This window comes from Myotis brandtii, unplaced genomic scaffold, assembly GCF_000412655.1.
Source record: "Myotis brandtii unplaced genomic scaffold, ASM41265v1 scaffold731, whole genome shotgun sequence".
NCBI lineage: Eukaryota > Metazoa > Chordata > Mammalia > Chiroptera > Vespertilionidae > Myotis > Myotis brandtii.
In genome coordinates this window covers 1,892,233-1,911,664 of record NW_005370895.1, presented here as the reverse complement: position 1 = coordinate 1,911,664, position 19,432 = coordinate 1,892,233, and the positions used below count along the sequence as shown (strand labels likewise).

Sequence of the window (19,432 nt, the reverse complement as noted above, 5' to 3'; positions counted from 1 at the left end):
GTGTGTGTGAGCAGGTGTGTGTGTGTGCAGATGTGTGTGAGTGTGCAGAGGTGTGTGTGTGTGCGCGCAGAGGTGTGTGTGAGTGTGCAGAAGTGTGTGTGTGTGCAGAGGTGTCTGTGTGTGCAGAGGTGTCTGTGTGTGCAGAGATGTGTGTGTGTGCAAAGGTGTGTGTATGCGTGCACATGTGTTGGGGGGCAGTGCTGGCTGGGGGCAGACCTCTTCATTCCCAGGGACTGCCCTCACTGAGGCCATCAGCGCAGTACACAGCATACTTCTGCCTTTGCAGGGGGTGTACTCCATGATTTCAAGTATCTGAGTTCCCTCCCCCACGCCTCTCCCCGCAGCGTGGACCCGGCTGGCGCTGGCTCCTGTTGCTAAGCAGGTGAGCCTGTCCAACCACCACGCGTTAGCATCTTACTGCAGCTTGGTCTCTCCTCCAGTCACTCTGCCAGAATTCTAGTAAAATTTTAAAAAAATGTTTTTCTTTGTGAAAAATGGTTCCCCAGAGAAATCCAACTGCTGCTCCAGGTGATAGACGAGAAAGGGAAGTCGAGATGGTACTTGGCCCCAAACGAGTTTGGGATCAACTAAGGACTGAGGTGCTGAAAGCAGCTACAGCTCGGATCTGCGATCTGCCCGAAACCACCGAGCGAGGCCCAAGCCGGCGCTGAAATGAGCGGCCGACGTGGGGAAGGAAATGAGCTCCTGGCATCCCGGATGGGGGCTGTGAGGGCCCAGGACTGCCTTTCTCCTCCGGGCAGGAGGGTCCCACCGCTGTCATCTACAGTCTCCCTCACCTGTGAGAAGCTGCTCCCTGCAGCTCTGAGAGGTGCACAGCCTGCATCCGGCATCAGCCGGCTGTTACCAGGTGGGTGCACCACAGAGCCTTCTAGAAGGAAGACCCAGGAGAGGGCCCCTCGTGGGAGAGCCGGGGCCACCCTGGCAGTTCCCAGCCTCAGCAGTCACCCTGCACCCTTTCTGTCTTTGCTGGTTACTCTGGGCCCCCCTCACCTGGCCCAAATCAAAGCCAGAATCGCAATGCCGGGCGGGGCGGGGAGCGCAGGGGCGCCCGTCTCACTGGAATATTATAAAAAGGGGCCTTTTTATACATGGGCTACGGGTTTCAGAGTAATTGTTCTCCTGCAGACAAGAGCGAGCTGGCAAGGCCTCTGAGCACAGTTTTTTTGTAGTTTTTCTTGTGCTCCGCGATAGCTTTCTTTTGTTTTCATTCTCTCTCTACTTATCCACCTCCTGTGCTCTTTCCCTCATTTATCTGTTTTTTCAAGGGAACACAGGCACACAGATAAAAAGCAAACAGCACCGAAGGGTTTGACATTCAGAGCAGTGCTCTCCGGCCCCATCCCTTCACTGACCCCTTCTCCCCGCACACCCGCCCATTCCTCAGCCACGTTTGCTCCCTTAGCTGTTTCTTCTGGCAATTATTAAAAATATGTGCATACTCTTCATTGATTTATCAGTTTTAGATTTTAATCGTTGACAGTGTGTGATAAGAGATGATGTTTCTTAGCTCTCATACTCCCTCCCTCCTGCCCTCCCTGCATAGTTCCATCATTATTTTCAGTCGAGTAAATGACATTAGAGCTTTATAATCGCATAAATGCAGGCCAGTGCGGGGCCAAGGGGGCACGCCTCCAGCACTTCCTTCCTTCCTCTGTGCTTTATCTTTCCTGTACTTGGGACTAACTTGGCCACGAATAATCTAATTCAATCATCTAACAGGCTCCCTTGACAAAATCTGCTTCAAGAAGCAGAGTGACCAACAGCTCCCAGCAGGTCCATCTGTAAATCCACTCGGGCCCGGCTGGCGTGGCTCAGTGGCTAAGCGTGGACCTATGAACCAGGAGGTCACAGTGCGATTCCCGCTTAGGACACATGCCCAGGTTGCAGGCTCGATCCCAGGTGTGGGGTGTGCAGGAGGCAGCCAATCAATGATTCTCGCTCATCACTGATGTTTGTATCTCTCTCCCCCTCTCCCTTCCTCTCTGAAATCAATAAAAAAAATATATATGTCAAAAAAAATAAATCCACTTGGTGTCCATGCTGTGCCAGGACCAGGGCAGAGTCCTCTCTGCCCGACCTGGGACTCTCCAATGGGCAAGCTTTGCACGAGGCATCCTGTTGGCCTGGCCGAGACCTCCTCAGAGCTGCACTGTGGTCTGAGGCTCTTCCTACCAGTCCCCTACTTCCCTGGGTCCCTTCCCAGGTGTGGGACCAGCTCCACGGTCGAAGGGCGCTCCCTGCGACTCCTGCTCCCTCGCCCTTCACTCCTCATAGGCACTTCCCCCAAGTAATGTCCTGCACATCGAATCCATGTGGCTGTGCTTCTGGAAGACCCGGCGGTGGACATGTGCTGAGATTCGGGCAGGGCTTACCTGTGCGTGTTCCGAGGGTCGGTGTATCTGAAGTAGTACCAGGCGGAATCCACAAAGGTGTCCATCGTGTCTGTCTCTCTCTTGGCTGCGCCCTTGCACCTAGGAGATAAATGAAGTCCGTCCATTGGTTTCTTTAAATATTAATGCAGTGCTCCACCAGCTTTTGAGAAAGTGTGGTAATGAGGAGGAATGTGAAATGCCCTAAGGACAATGCGCATCAGGGAAGGACCATTCGGAGAAAGCTCTTTTGTACTGTACCCTCCGTGTTTTAAAGAAATTCTCGGAATAAGAACTTCAGTCTTTAACAATTAAAAGCCTTATTCTCCACTTCTCCGATGGAACCTGGTAGAAAATCTAACGACCTAAAGGGACAGGACAAGAACAAGTGTCTTTCTTGCGCATTAACTTCTATCTCAGGCGCGTCAACACTGCCTCTAGCCAAGCCTCCTTTATGATGCTTCAGAGGCAAATCAATTCACGAAGAGAAGTTGAAAACCAAATGCAGCCAGACGCTGCACTGGAAAATGAACTTACTTAAAAACATTTGCTCTAGGGGGCAGGGTGCAGAGCCCACTGGGTGACCCTGGAAAATGAATCACCTTGAAGCCCGAAGGCAGAGACCACCGCAGCGCCCTCAAACCAGCTGGTGAGAAGCAGCCATGAGCACCTCCTTAATGAACTTACTTAAAAACATTTGCTCTAGGGGGCAGGATGCAGAAGCCTCCTGGGTGACCCTGGAAAATGAATCACCTTGAAGCCCAAAGGCAGAGACCACCGCAGCACCCTCAAACCAGCTGGCGAGAAGCAGCCGTGAGCGCCTCCTCCCAGCTGTGCAACAAGTGGTCGAGGGGGGAGCCTGAAGTCAGCCCTGGGTGGGAGTGCCTACACCACAGAATCCGAAGCCCTGCAAACCGGAAGCCCCTCCAGAGGGCTACTTAGTACACATTTACCCACATCCGCTGCCTAAACACGGGCTCCTAACAGGAGGGTGAAGACAGACCTGCTGTTCAAGAAAATCAATGCAGACACTGGTGAGTGAGGGCTGAAAAGAAAAAGCTACCCTCGCTCTAGGGATGAAGATGCCGGGGACGGAGGTTCCACCAGGGCCCAGCTGCGGAGCCAACTGTGAAGCACGTTCCCAGGGCGCTGGGCCTGGGGAGGGAAGGAACTGGTGCCAAAGCCACATCTTCCAGGGACCCAGGAGAGGGTGCCCTTAGTCACGCCTCGCCTAGGAGGGGCTCAGCTCCCTTGAGGACCCACTAGGCCTGGACCAGCTGTGGATCGGGTGAGTCAGCTGTTAACAGTGAAAAGCCACAGGGGAGGGGGAGGACACGGCCAGGACTCCACACTCTCCCTTTTGAGGCACAGAAGCAGGGCCAACCATCCCTCCGATGCTGCTGTGGGCAGTCTATGTCCTTGGGGGTTCTTGGAGGACAAGGAAAGGCATGAGGAGCCCCAGGAAGAAGCGATAAAACTTCTGCTAATTTGTCATGCAAGGGCTCGAGTCTGTTTTTAATCTTTAAATAAAAGAAAGGTTGCATTCATATCTCGCATCTGTGAAGCAGTTCATACCTGTTTTACAAATATTACCATATTACCGAGGGAAACAGCCACTCCCACCTTCCACTTGTTAAATGGAAGTGGCTGAGCAGAGACAGGAGCCTCAGATATTGGGGTGTCTCTCGGGGGACCCCCCAGGGACCTCCTGCATTTTAACCAGGGGGCTCCCACTGAGAACAGTGGTGGCCCCTGCGGGTAGGAGCTTATCATAGAGACCCCGGGAATCCTGCTTCCCATAACCCCGTGCTGCCCTAAGACACCAACTCAACAGTGCGTCTCTAAGGTAGCGCCAGGCCTTTTTATTTGGAGAGCAATCGGCTGAACACAGAGACCATTTCGGGAAACAGTTGGGAGACACAGGTTACTTCGTCTCCCTCACCATTAGTGCCCTACAAGGCGGGAGGAAAACGCAGGATTCAGCTGGGAAAAGGAGTGACCTGAGGCTGCGCTGGTTTCCTTTTCAGTGGTCATGCTGGATGCATAGACAAGCAACACGTTTTCCTGACTAAGTGGGAGGGACAGACGACAGTGACATCATCATGATTAGCTCCAACAGTGATAACACTAACACTGGGTAGCAGGCCCTGACCCTGCTCACAGGCAGGATCCCACTTGATCCCCAGTAACCCTGGGGGCTATGAGGCAGATACTACTCACGGCCCCATTTTGCAGATGAGTAAATAACTAGGGCTCAGAGAGGTTAGGAAATCCTCCCAAGGTCTCGGAGCTCAGGGGTAAGGACGCCACGTCTGTTGGGCTCTGCTGCCTGCGGTCCTCACCACCGCGCTGCCCGCTTGGCCACGCTGGCCCTCTCAGCCCTGGTGCTCAGCAGAACCACCGGGGAGCCTTGTCCAATACCAAGGCCTGGCTCTGCCCTCCAGGAACCTGCCTCCAGGCCAGAAACCTCATTCCTGACAATGAGGCCCTGACTTCGGTGAATGAGCCCTAAGGACCACCCGCTTCCCAGAATAAAAGACCTTTGTCACTACTCACCAACAAAGAGGGTGCACTAATTTCCTCCCATGCCCACGCTTCTACCCCTAAATGGTCCAAAGCTTCCTACGCTCCTTCCCACAAGCCCCTCTCACGTCTCCAGGCTGCCCGTGTGGGGCCCTCGGAGGACTGCGGGCTGGGTGGATGGGAATATGGTGACAACACTTCTATTTATTGAATGTAGGTGCCACCGCGAACAGCCCCTCTGAACAGCCCTTCAGGGGGATTATTTTAGTTCCTGATAAAGAAATCAAAGCTCAGAGAAGTCAAAGGACGTTCCCAAGGCCACACAGCCAGACTGGAATCTATTACTGTGTGACTCCCAGGCCTGGAACGTGGTTGCCTAATTATCAACCTTGTAACTCAGCTCTGTGCTGGCAGAGGACTAGGTTATTTCAAAAACACTCTGGTCGTGATTTCTCTAAAAAAAAAAGAAAAAGAAAAAGGGCTTTTCCACAGAAGGAAGAAGGAAAACACTGGAACTTGGTATCGATTATTTGTTTACGTAATGAGCTGATAAGGCATCATCACAATTACACTTGAGATAGGCCAGTGAGCTGACAGAAAAACACAGTCCCACTTGCAGAATGAGGAGAAGGGAAAGGGGCAGGGTTCAGTACCGCAGAGCGCGAACCCTGAGCAGGGTGGCTGCCGTAGCCTCTCCTCGGCTCCTGGCGATAAAATCTCCCCGTGGTCAGTCACTGGGTGGGAAACCACTTCCTCTCATCTGCAGAAGCTCTTTGGGATGTAAATGAAAGAGACTGGGCCTTTGCAACCCTACAAAGACCATGGGCAGCTTTTCCATCAGCTGGACCAGATGCTTCTGGGGAAGACGTGGATGGACATGACTCTCCCCCATCCCTGCGGCTGGGCCCAGACTCCAGCCCCTTCTCTCAAAGGTCCCAAAAGTCCCTACCGGCTTGGCTCAGTGGATAGAGTGTCGGCCTGCGGACTGAAGGGTCCCTGGTTCGATTCTGGTCAAGGGCACATGCCCAGGTTGCGGGCTCGATCCCCAGTGGGGGGCGTGCAGGAGGCAGCCAGTCAATGATTCTCTCTCATCATTGATGTTTCTATCTCTCTCTCCCTTTCCCTTCCTCTCTGATGTCAATAATTTTTTTTTAAAGGTCCCAAAAGACCTACGGTATTCTACCAGTCCAGTGGGAGTCCCAGAAGGGAGCAGAGTTAGCCCCAGAGAAAAGGGAGTCTGAAACCCCAGCAGGGCGCTGGGACCATAGTCAGTCTCAGCTGGGGGACGTGGTTGCTTACCTGGGGCAGGGGCAGTTCACCCACTCCGACGCTGTGGCCAGTGGGGAGCCTCCCTTGCCAGTGAAAGATGTGATGCTGGGCAAGGTCACGGGCAGGTCCTCCAGCGGCACGGGCACGGGGCCACAGGCCGGGCAGTGGACCATGGGGATCGGGGTGCCCCAGTACCGCTGCCTGGAGATCAGCCAGTCCTTCAGTTTACCACTCGTCACATCTCCACCCACTCCCTTCCTCCGGGCTTTCTCAGTCAGGGCGAGAAACGCATCCTGCCGGCTCATTCCTGTGAACTGAGAGGAAAAGAAGGGGTCCGTTCCTCCCTGTGCAAGAACAAGCATCGTGCCCGACTGGCATGGCTCAGTGGTTGAGTGTCGAGCTATGAACCAGGAGGTCACGGTTCGAATTCCTGGTCAGAGCACATGCTCGGGATGGGGGCTCGATCCCCAGTGTGGGGCGTGCAGGAGGCAGCCGATCAGTGATTCTCTCTCATCATTGATGTTTCTCTCTCTCTTTCCCTCTCCCTTCCTCTCTGAAATGAACACACACACACACACACACACACACGTATATATATGAAGAACAAGCACCGCCTGTGCCACCACCAGGGCTGCCGGGTTTCTGTGGGCTCTGTGCACTATGACCTTTGTGAGCCCTGGTGCCTTTGCCCTTGTGGGCCCCTTCCTCCCGAAGATCATACCAAAAAATTGTATTTTATGACTGTGTGGAATAAAAATAAATATAATTTTTACCCTAAAAGTTCACTTTTTTTCTTCTGATTTTAAAAGAAAACCTTTGGGGGGCCCTAGGCTGCATCCACGGGGCCATCTGATGGGTAAGTGGCCCTGGCTCCGGGCCTCCCCGGGCACCCCCTGCCGAGATCATCACACACCAGCACGCAGCTGCCGGTCAAGAACGGCATCACATGCTTTTGTAATGACTGCTCCTCTGTTGGGGGAAAAGGCGTTCAGGAGAGAAAAATGCAGTATGGCCCCAAAGCAGGAGTGCAGCCAAGCAGGGAAGGGATGGGCCCAGCTTGGAGAACCAGAAGCACCTTTTGTACCTAAACGTTTCCATTTTGTAGACACAGGGCAGAGCCCGGACAGCAGAAAAGACGAACTCTCTTTCACCTGACGCCTTTCAGAGAAGGAAAGGAATGAGGAGAACCGGCCCTGTGGGTGCCCTGGAATCGGATAGGCCTGTGCTCGGCACTGGGGGCACCCAGATAGGTCCGATCTGTCTGCCCTCGAGCAGCTCACGGTCACGAGGCAAAGGAATAAGGGAGTACAGCCATGTTGGTCAAGGGCAGCTCCTTCCAGGGAGGGCGGCAAGTGTCCCCTGGAGTACAGAGCTCTCCCCCAGGACCCAGTCCACTCTGGGAGGCATCCTCCATGTCTCCTACTCCCACTCCACTGTCATACATGACTGGGGTGCACATGCTCAGGAAGTCTACCTTCCTCCCCGGCCGGGTGGCTCAGCTGGTTAGAGCATCCTACCGGCATGCCACGGCTGTGGGTTTGATCCCTGGTCAGGGCACCTACAAGAAGCAACCAATGAATGCACAAATAAGTGGAACAACAAATTGATGTTTCTCTCTCTCTCCCCCGCCCCCCTCTGTCTAAAAACAAACAAAAAAAAGAAAGTCTATCTCCACGCATCACTGTTTTTACATTCCAGAAGCTCATGAGCAAAAGCAATTTCCTGGAAGAGGTCATTTTTTTTCACGCAGCAGAGTCCCGACACGAAGTCTTGTTACTGTGATAACCATACTATTGTAGAATTGGGTTCGACTTAGAGTAGATAAACCTCTAGACCTTGAAAAAGAATATCATTTTGTTTTCACAGCTTAAGAAAGGAGGCTGCAAGACTGTTGGTGGGGGGATGAGTGAAGCGGCGGGCTGTACTTGGCACCAAAGGCAACTGTCGCCTCAGACTCGTGTCAAGGTCACGAAGTTAGAAGTCAGTCCTCAGGCCCAGGCCACAGGCACCCACCTCAGCGGAGCCGCTCAGCCTCTCCGTGCCGTCTGGCAACGTCTCGATGACTTCGGAGTAGGACAGGCCCAGGGTTTGGGCTGTGACGGTGTCCTCTGAGCTGGTGCAGGGAATGCCTGTGGAGAGGGGAAGAAAGGACACAAAACGTCTCCTTTGCAAATGCCCAAACCACAAAACAATCAACAGCACTGACACGGCTTCAGCTTCTTCAGGGAGACGCTGCCTCTTTTCATTACAGAAGCTACAGAAGCTCCCACACTCGCTGGAGAAAGGGGCACCATCTTGGAGAAACCCACCGCCCTAGCAACCCGGCCACCATCTCGGCACTGTTTCCTTTTAGTCTTCTTCCTTTGCTTAGTTTTGTTTCATAAATAGTTGTAATTCTAAAATATACAACCTGGGCCTGGCCAGCGTGGCTCAGTGGTTGAGCATCGACCTATGAGCAGAAGGTCACGGTATGATTCCCAGTCAGGCACATGCCCGGGTTGCGGCTCCATCCCCAGTGGGGGGCGTGCAGGAGGCAGCCAATCAATGATTCCCTCTCATCACTGATGTTTCTATCTCTCTCTCCTTCCTTCTTCTCTCTGAAGTAAATAAAAAATATACTTTAAAAATATACAACTTGGGGTGCTTTTTGCCACTGAAACAGTAAGTCACAAGTCGGCGGGGGAGAGGGGGCTCTTCGCTGAACCCTCTCGGTGACAGAGGACAGTGTGCTCTCAGAGAGGCAGGCTGACTCCTCCCGCTTTGCCCGGCACCTGGAGAAATCCACGCAGCCAGGAGCCGGAAGCTGGAACTGTTTTTTCATACTCCTCCGTTCCCAGAGGCAAGAGCACATTGTGAATAGACATTTATTCTTCAACCCACACACTCCTGAGGAGATGGAGTCGGCATGAGTTAATCACCCCTCCAGAGGGCCATGGCCTGCTGTTTGGGCGTCAGCGGTTCATAAAAACAGGTATTTCAGCTGATTGTGGAGGGCTGGTGGGAGCAGCATCCCTGGCCTCTACCAGCAGCACTGCCCCAGGTGTGACAAACAAAAAAATGTCCCTACAATTGCCAGGTGTCCCCTGGTGGCCAAATGTCCCCTGGCTGAGAACTCCTGCTGTAGGGACAACGGTCACAACTGCCGACATCCTCGTGGGCCCAACACATCTCGTAGCAAATGAGACAAAGCTACGGGAAACACACCAAACACTCAGGTCAGATTTCCAGAACGGCCTCTCCGAGCCCTGGCCTACAAGGGTGAAGTCATGTTCGGGAGACTCGCTCGCAAGCTCCGTGGTGAGATGGAAGCTCCGTGGCTCCTGTTCCAGATGAGATTACTGACAGACAGCACCTCCTAAAGCAAATGAACGTTCACACTGGACCTGAAAGCTCCTGGCGGGTGAGGACACACGGCGAGCAAGAAGGGAAGAGTCATTATCCCACGTGTGCGGGCTGGAGCGGCTGGAGCAAGGCTCGCGTGCAGGTGCTGTGCCAGGGAATGTATCTGACCACGTGAAGAATGCGCCGGGCCGGGGTGCTGGCCATGGTGCTGGCCACGTGGGCTCAGGACACGGCACTGTTTGTGAAATGCAGGTGAGACGGCAAAATTACCGCTTCATCTCTTGTTGGATTTCTGTTTCAGTTCTTGGAGGGCAAGAGGCAATAACTCAGAAAATGTTAGTTATGTAACTGTGGGAAATCAAGACAACACAGGAGAAATGATTTCCCCAACAGACCTAAAATATCAGATGTTTTTTCTTTCAGACACTCAATTTATGTGAGTACTTTGACTCAGAATACAAAAAAAAAAAAAAGCCATGCAGCAAGCGCTGCCGTTATTGTTTATCGTGGCCAGTTGTCTTAATGAATTTTACTAATGATAAAACTCATAAAAGGAGGAGATATTTCCTTTAACACGTTTTCTAGGCTTCAGCTGTCAGAAGAGAATGCCCTGAACGGCTTAATAGCTGTGTTCTGTGTGGGTGTTTCTTCAAGTCACTTTGTCAGAAAGGAATCTGAGAACTGTGCGGAAAAACATGATTTGATAAGAAATGCTATTTTCTCTGTGTGCCAGGAAACAGAGTGAAATAGCTTTCTCTGCAGGGTCTGGCACTCCGGAGACCAGCCCAACTACAATAGGGACGTGGAAAGAGGCGTGAGGGCAGCCCTCGGGTGGACTGTCTGAGGCCGTGTCCTTGGTTCCTCCCAAGACTTCCTGTTGGATGCGATCGTTTAGAACCCTCATGGCTGGGCCACTGTGGCTCAGTGGTTGGGTGTCAACCCCTGAACCAAAAAGTCACCGGTTTGATTCCTGGTCAGGGCACATGCCCGGGTTGCAGGCTCAATCCCCAGTAGGGGGCGTGCAGGAGGCAGCCGATTGATCCATGTTTCTCTCTCATCGATGTTTCTATCCCTCCCTCTCCCTTCTTCTCTCTCTAAAAAATCAATCAAAACATAATAAAAACAAAACAAAAAAAACCAGAATGCTCACGATGAGTAAGGCTGACCAGGATACCCATCTTACCATTCTAAATATGCCTTCCATTGTGCTGCTGTTTCATGATCCTTTTCTTGAACGGCTCAAGCTCCCCTCTCCTCAAAGCCCTCACCAAAACCCCAGCCCGCGTGGATGGTTTGTGTGTGGAACCCCATCTCGGAAGCTGCCATGCGTTCTGAGACCTGAGATGGGATTTTCGCCCGAGCTGTTCTGTTCCCCACGTTGTAGGTACACGTCTCACCAACTAGCTCTGCTGGAAAGATCCTCGGGCCAGACAGCTCTGATTATTCTCAATAGCAACTAGCAAGGTGCGATATACCTGATGTTTTCAAAATGTGGTTCTTAAATAAGGGTGATTAAATGAAGGGGGGGGGCATTCACTTCTACAAAGAGGCAAAACGGATTATGGCACCAACAGTCAGCTCTTTCATTTGACGGCAACAGGTTAGAATTTTAAATCTTTATCGTTGAAAGTATTACATATGTCCCCTTCCACCCCCCTCCATTGACCCCTTCTAGCCTGCCCTTGCCCCCACCCCACCAGGCCTTCACCACACTATTGTCTGTGTCCATGGGTTATGCATATATGCATACAAGTTCTCTGGTTAATCACTTCCCACCCACCCATCCTCTCCCATCTTCCCTCTGGGATTTGACAGTCTCAGTATTTTTATTTTAAGCCTGATAATACATGACCCCAACTACATTTTAATAGCTACTTACCTATTTTTGAATCCAGAGAGCCCTCAAATTCAGCGTCGGCCACGATGACGACAGGGACCTCCTGCTGGGTGAGCATGTTCACAGCAGTCACGGGCGTGAGGCAATCTGAAAATGAGAGTGGAGAACTGTGGGTACAGTCAGAGGGCCGCCTGGAGCTCAGGGGAGACAGGCGAGAAAAATAAGCCTTAGAACGTCCCTGTTTTGTGCTAATTGTCCCAAGAATTTCTTCTTTGAAGGTTTTAATGGATAATTCACACCAGCGGGAATCAAAAGACTAAACAAATACATGAAAATGTTCATCCATGCTCATAACCAAAGAAGTGAAAATGGCATTTTTACTTTCCACATGGAGGAGAAAAGATGCTCCCATCACCCCCCTTTTCCTTTTGAAAAACACCCCAATATACTGTTGAATGAGCAACGCAGAAATCTACCTGTGGTAAAACTAGGAGACGTCTGGAATTCCAAACCATCGCACGTGAAGATGGAGTGGGCCAGAGAGCAGAGAATGACTGAGCAGAGAGAGTTCCAGACGCACAAAGACAAGTTTCTTCCCACATTCCCCTTCAGCAACATGAAGGGGTCAGTCACGAAAAGGACAGACCTGGGATCCAGGAAACAGCTGATCCCAAGAAGGAAAGAGGTAGTTTATTTGCAGAACGAAGGCAGAGGGAAGTCCTAGGAGGACAGGGTGCAGCAGAGGCCCGGAGGGCGACCAGTCACAAGTGAGCGGGACATAGGGCCCCAGGCAGCCTCTTCAGGGTAGAGGGGGAACCAATACAGGTTGGAACATGCAGAAAACTGTACTGAGAGGAGTTTTAAAGAGCTTCTGGGAGAGTGTGGGAAGCCTTAGACATTCAAAGAACACAAAGCAAATGAATAAAATGAGAACATAGTGAACTTCAGGAAAAACAGAAAGTTATATAAAAAGGAAAATGTAATCATAGTATCCTTGGCTCAGCTGCGAAGATATTCATGTGGTCATTATCAAGCACTTCATTTGAAACTATCTGTCTTAAAGGAAGCTGGTTACAACCGCTGCAGCAGGGCGACAAGCCACACGCACACCAACCTTCACTGCATACACATGGGACTGGAAACACGAATAAAGACCCAAAGGAAGAAGGGGCGAGAGGAGGAACTCAAGTAGTGAGTTCACTTGAGCTTCTTTATTAAATGGTTGGATTTTTTTCACCTTCTACATAAAAATTCTGTTATGATAGTTTTTCAATGAGAAAAACAATTGGTCTTTAAACTTAAATGTCAGCAGATATGCAAGGATTACACAGCAGTAACCTGCATGCGTGCCACTCCTGGTCAAAATCTGTTTCTTCAAAAGAACAAAACTCAAGTCTGAAGTTCTTGATCAGGTCTAGTTTTCCCGTATTTCTCCTCAATCCTGTGCTGGTGGCGTGAAGCAGGAAGGCAAGGAAATCATGGAGAGACCCAAAGCAACTGAGGCGCGGCCCACGGCAGGTAGGCAGGTAGGTGATGTGACACTAGTGATTACAGAGGGAACATTCCGGGCAGAAGGGTGCCCTCTGCTTAGGGCAGGTCCTTCACTCCCTCATGCTTCCAGTGTCCAGCAGAGCAGGGGGTGCCCGCGCAGGGATCCCCAGGGGCAGTCTGTGGAGGCGGGGTCTGTGGCCACTAGTGTGACCAGGGCTTCCTCTCTGAGGCCCTTGCCGCGCACATCAGCACAGCAGAGCTTCCGAGAGGTCCAGGGCAAAGGAACCTGGTGACTTCGTTTATTGCAGGGTGTGTGAGCACAGCAGCTCTCCCCTCCCTGCCACCTCCCGGAAGCTAGCAGAGACAGTTTGGTTAAAGAGCAAACCAACCCCATGCTGCCGCTGTGGAGGGAGGAGTTAGACGACAGTGAGCAATTAATTATTCAGCATTCTGGGGCTCTGCGTCAGTAACAGCCCTTGAGGGAGACCTCATTTACCCTCTTGGCAAAAGCCTGCGTTGTGCAGGCCACTGGTGACTCAGAGCTGGAATGTGTGGTTCCGAAGCCCCGGGGTCTGAATAATTTAATATTAGGAATGTAGGGAAAGCGTCCAGAAGCCAGGACAGCTTCTAGAACGCTGCCCGTAGTTCCCTCCTGATGCTTTTTAAAAAAACTTATCTTTATTGTTGAAAGTATTACAGATGTCCCTTTTCCCCCACTGACCCCCTCTGACCCTACTCCTGCCCCCCCCACCCCCCCTTCACTGTACTATTGTCTGTCCATGGGTTATGCATATCTGCATACAAGTTCTTTGGTTCATCTCTATCCACTTCCCCCCACCCCCGAAATATGTCCGTCTGTTGCATGATGCTTTTCATGGTTCCTAGTTCCCATTAAGTCAGGGCTCATGTAACATGACTCAGTCAGAGGTGGTCAGCAAACTCGGCTGTAAGAACTCTATAGGGAGGGACCTCACTTTTTTGCCTTCTTAAAGGAATCTGTGCCAAACAGCCCAGTTAGTCAATAATCAATAACATCAGCAACCCAAGTCAGAAATCAGAAAGCTGTGTCTGACTTTGCCACCTTCCAGTAGCTCCCAGAGCTGTTCTGCCCCGCCCCCCATGCTGATGACCACTGTTACCCGGTCTTCACCTGCTCTTAGCGGATGGGGAAGCTGGCACTGCTGCCTCCACTCTGCCAGCCCAGCACCACCCTGTCCAGGTGTGTCACCCCCTTCCTCAGAGCCAGTCACAACCGTGAGCTGCCATGACTTTCAGTGGTCGCCTCGCTAGCACTCGGAACCCGCAAAACCTGACATCCGAGGAAAAACTGAGCCGCCTGGCGACCGGAGCCAGTTGGTGATGGCAAATGGCAACGTTCAGGTTTAAGGTGTAGCCTCAAAGGCCAAGGGAGGCCTAGAGCCATATTCACACAATCATTTGAATTCACCTTTTGGGAAAATTGCATCCTACTCCAAGCAATTTGGCCTTAAGTGACGAACGCCACAGCAGGTGCAAATTAACCTAGGGACTTTGAATAAACTGATATCTGCATAAAGAATAACTCCACTCTGAAAATGAGAACTGGAAAATTCAGAGCCAAGTGCAATGTTCCAGTTGGAATTATTTCAGGGATTATTAGAAAGAGGGGGGAACGAACCTAACGAGTCATTCGGTGCCAAAATGAAACAATCGGACGCATTGATTCCCAAATGATCACAAATATGCTGCTCTCTGCATTTGCTACTATAACTTCTTCCACATGAAAATGTTTTCAATGTACGTAGTGCTCTTCATGTCAGGATTCCTTTTCTGGAATCCTTGCCAGCTCACAGATCCCCTATTAATATCACCTCCTTTTAATCTGTGTCCCCAAATAAACCAGAAGAAAACAAACCTAAGGGCTAGATGTTTACATTGTTCAGTTTTTCAATATTAGGTATTATTCAACCACCATGGCCCCGAGGAACCTCAAAATGCTCTAGAAGTAAAATTATGAGTTTTCCTTTGAAAGTGAACAGTTGAAAGGGTCCCAATTTTTTTGAATAGAAAAATAAAAGAGAGATAGGGACATTGGACTTTATGAGCACACATTGAAATTTCAACTCAAGAGAGTCATTTCTCGATTTCAATATAAAACAGCAAAAGAGATGAGACCGAGTTATCTGTGTCTTGTGCCAGAGTGGACGACACATGCATCTGGCCGCCTCCACCATGACCTCTGTGAACGGTCATCTCTGTGTCCCCGAGTGCCTGGCGTGTGGCGGGCTCTTGGTCAGTGGTCCCTGCCTTGCACCCTGGCTCTAAGGCTGTACGTAAACGATCAGGAAATCTGAGCTGGGATGACATTGTCTATCCTTCCAACCTGATGTCAGGAAGTCTTTCATTCTGGTTACCTTAAGAAGAGCAATTAAAATATAAAAGCTTTGAGCCTGACCGGTGTGGCTCAGTGGATAGAGATTTGGCCTGCAGACTGAAGGGTCCCAGGTTCAATTCCCGGTCAAGGGCATGTACCTGGGTTGCGGGCACATCCCCAGTAGGGGGCGTGCAGGAGGCAGCTGATCGATGTTTCTCTCTCATCGATGTTTCTAACTCTCTCTCCCTCTCCCTTCCTCTCTGTAAAAAATCAATAAAAATATAAAAAATAAAATATAAAAGCTTTGTATCACCGTCCAAAACTTTAGTTAAATAAGTCAAATAGATCCCAGTGATTGTGTGTGTTGCAGTTGCTACTCTAGAAATATTTTTACAGAAATATTTACATTTCTCCAGAGACCTCCTTCTGATCCATCCCTCCGCCGGCCAGGATCCATCTCCCCTTCCTCTGGGAAGAGCCTCTGAGTTTGTTTTGCAGACCCCACCTTCCTCACTGCGTGGTCTTGGTGGTTTATCAGGGAAGGTCCCTGGCCTTCCCTTGGCCACGAAAAAGGCCAGGGACCCCCGTGATACTGATCAGACACCTTTCCCTGCAGCAGGAGTCCTGAACCACGTGCCTCAAGCCCTGAGGGCGAGGGCCCGAAGATTCCCGCAGTTCAAGAGACAGAACTAATTCCTGCTGCACAAGCTCCCAGGGCTGCCGGTCCAAGTCCTCTTCCAGACTGGTTCTCCAGGGGTTCCTCCGGTCAGCAAGCTCCCCACAGCCTCCAGGAGGCTCCCCTCTCCCCCTGGGTTAGCCAGAGGCGGCTGCTGGCTGGCAGCCACAGGCCCCAACGCAGTGGCACTCCCCAAATCCTCACTGACCAAGCACATTCACTATGCCAACTGCAGGTCCGCTCGGTCGAGTCACTCAAGAGCTCTGCTGAGCAGGACTCTGCTCATCTGCTCAGATTACTATGTGAATCTGTTAAAGTAATAAAATTAAGTTGTTGAAAATGTTGCCTCCAGTTCTGTGGCTTCCTTCCTGCCCCTGTGCGTACAGTTTTATTTGATGACGGAATTATTAATGAAGCAGAAGATTCTATTCCTATCAGAAAAGAGCTGTAGATCCAGATTCTATTTAAAGGGAAAGTGTTGAGCTTCCCGACAGAAACTCAAGAAGCATACAATCTAGTAGCTCAAAGTGAAGCCAGGGGGGAAACTTCACATGTTCAAAGCTCTTTTGTAATCCTCATGCCTTAAAATAAAAAACTAAGAAGTCAGGCTGAGGTGAAGACAAATCCCACAAGAAGACATGTGAAAGACAGTGAACTTTGAAACGCCATGAGGCATAATATAAGACATGATCCTCCTCCATCTTAGCCTCAACTTGTCAACTCACCTCTGCCAGGGACCAGTGCCTTCCGCAAGGCTTCCTTCAGAGGGCTGTGCCCGTGTAAGAGCCTGTGGCCGGGAGTGACAGCAACGTGGGACGCGCCATAAATGGCCTCGGGGGTGGCCGTGTAGGCGGTCAGCTTCTCTCCTGTGACTTGCCCGTCCACCTGCCAGGGGGAGAGCAGAGTAGTCATTCCCTTCTCAGTCCTCCCTCTGGACTACTGTGCTCCCCAACCTCATCCCCTTCTCCCCACCCCTTCAACCGCAAATAGTGGGGCCAGCTTCTGGCCACAGCCCCAGGGACAGGGGGTCAGAGATGGACCCGGCAGGGGCAGAGGAGGGTGGAAGAGGAGGATCACAGCTCCTCCTTCAGAAGCCCTGCCTGGTGCCCACCAGCAGGCCCACTTGGGCCCGGATTGAAGATGGTCAGAGCATGCTGAGAGAGATGCCGTCATAGCTGGAAATTTCACCACTTGCTCGGAAAAGCAGTGGAAGGAAACGCCCATATCAGGGTCTGATTTTTCAAAGGTTTTAAAGCACACACCCTCTGTCTGAATAGGGCTCCCAGGTCTGAGGCCGGAGTGAGCTGGTCACGTGGGTGAGGACATGGCATGGGAATGGTGAGCTCAGCGACAGGCAGCGGGTGGTCAGTGGACACCAGCCAGGGCTGTCAGGAGGAAGGAGCCTGGAAAGGTGGGTCAACTCTGTCTCCCGGCTGCTGCCCCCTCTAAGGTTTTGATTGGACTGAGGTGAGGGAAGGGTTTGGAGCTAAATGAACTGGGCAGACAGGTTTTGATGGAGGAGGCGACATCAGAAGGATAAAAAAGAACACCCAGGCAGGAAATGGCAACAGAACAACTTTCCAGCCAGCAGAGACAAAGAGGACAGTTTGAGGGGACCTTCCAGAGCAGGTGCGCCTTCGGCAGTGACCTTCGGAAGGTCCCCTCTTGTGGACCCTGCGGAAGCCCAGACCCTAACAGCTTCACGTCTGTGTAGTACATGCGTTCGTTAGCCTCGGCTCCCTGTTTTGGGACATGAACCCCCTTGAGGATACAGTGAGAGCTGTGGACCGGCTGCTTAGGAAGTGCCCACACACACATTCTGCACTTAATTTCAGGGAGTTCATGGACCCAACAGAACACCCTCTAGATCTGTGCTGTCCAACGTGGTAGCCAGAGCTACGTGCAGCCGCGAGCACTTGAAATGTAGGTGCCGTAAGAGGACAACAGCAGGATTCGAAGACTTTGTACTGAAACAGGAGTGTTAACAATAGCTAAACACTTAATATATTTTTTTAAATTTCTCACATCTTGAAACAGTAACATTTTGAATAGAATGGGTTGAATAGAACATGCTATTGAAATTAATTTCACCTGTTTCTTTGCACTGTAAAGGTTGTGGCTACTGGGAAATTTGAAATTATGGGTAGGACTCGTGCTCTTTCTGCTGGACACGCTACCGTGGAGCCCCAGGTGCTGGGCTGGTCAAGGGGTTGCAACAGAGCAGAGCGCCTGGCCAGCACTGACTGCTGGGAAGGCTCCGCCGCTCACCTTTAAGGTGAAGTCCAGGTGGCAGCCCACACAGTCCCCGATCCAGTGGGCCTGCATGCCTTTGATTCCATACCACTCCGGGAGGTCTGCCAACGCGTCCCGCATGGCCTGTAGGGATGAGAGAGAACGGAGAGCGAGATGCACAGGTTTGGGAAAGTGAATGATTCGGGGCTTGCTGAGGAAGGACTGGGGGGGAAAGGGGGAGACATGGGGGGAGGCACAGGAATTAGGCCTCTTCTTGTTCGTCTGCCAATCAGAGGGGCCCAACAGAGGTGAGAAGCAGAGGCACTTGCTCATCAGGACTGTTTCATGCGATGGGTCTGGCCAATGTCTCTATTCATTGGGGGCCTGGGCATATGCAAAGCAGGATGTGCCAGAGCCCCCACATGAAGGTTAAATATAGTCACTCCCCCTTATCCATGGGGCATGCGATCCAAGACCCCAGTAGATGCCTGAAACCGCAGATGGTGCAGAACCCAATATATACTATGGTTTTTCCTATGTGTACATTCCTATGATAAAGTTTAGTTAATAAATCAGCATAGGAAGAGACTAACAACAATAACTAATATTAAAATAGAACAATTTTAACAATAAAAGTTGTATGAATGTGGGCCTCTCTGGTAACTGAGCCGGCTAAGTGACTAGCGGGCAGGTAGTGTATACAGCGTTGGACAAAAGGGATGATTCACATCCTAGGCGGGATGGGGAGTGACTGAGCAAGATTTCCTCTGGTAACTGAGCCGGCTAAGTGACTAGCGGGCAGGTAGCGTATACAGCATTGGACAAAAGGGATGATTCACATCCTGGGCGGGATGGGGAGTGTTTATTGTAGGACCTGAGGATACATGCACATGCAAAAAGATTTAAAAAATAAAATAAAACCCCTTGCCCTGGCCAATTTGGCTCAATGGATAGAGCGTCGGGCAGGCCTGAGGACTGAAGGGGTGGAGGTTCAATTCTGGTCAAGGACATGTACCTCAGTTGCAGGCTCAGTCCCCAGCCCCGATTGGGACGCATGTGGGAGGCAACCAACTGATGTGTCTCTTTCACATTAACGTTCTCTCTCTCTGTCTCTCCCCCTTCCTTCCATTCTCTCTAAAAATCAATGGAAAAATATCCTCAGGTGAGGATTAACAAAAAATAAATAAATAAAATAAAAATAAAACCTATGACAGCACCTGACGCCTCTCCGTCCCCTGCATTGCTGAGCCTTGCTGATAAGCCCTCTGGGTGAGTTTTCCTCTAGGTTGCATTGTCTAGGGCTAGGCTGGGAGACTTCT

The 19,432-nt window shown here is 51.1% G+C and overlaps 1 protein-coding gene across 1 annotated transcript in view; it reads right to left on the bottom strand.

Moving 5' to 3' along the window:
• Positions 1-19,432, bottom strand: part of LARS2 (leucyl-tRNA synthetase 2, mitochondrial) — a 107,718-nt gene that overhangs the window by 28,728 nt on the left and 59,558 nt on the right. The window contains exons 8-13 of the mRNA XM_014530284.1: positions 18,150-18,257; positions 16,607-16,766; positions 11,404-11,508; positions 8,196-8,311; positions 6,213-6,496; positions 2,394-2,492 (exon numbers count right to left, since the gene is read on the bottom strand). Coding sequence (XP_014385770.1) covers positions 2,394-2,492; positions 6,213-6,496; positions 8,196-8,311; positions 11,404-11,508; positions 16,607-16,766; positions 18,150-18,257 — 872 coding nt within the window. The remainder of the gene's footprint in view (positions 1-2,393; positions 2,493-6,212; positions 6,497-8,195; positions 8,312-11,403; positions 11,509-16,606; positions 16,767-18,149; positions 18,258-19,432) is intronic.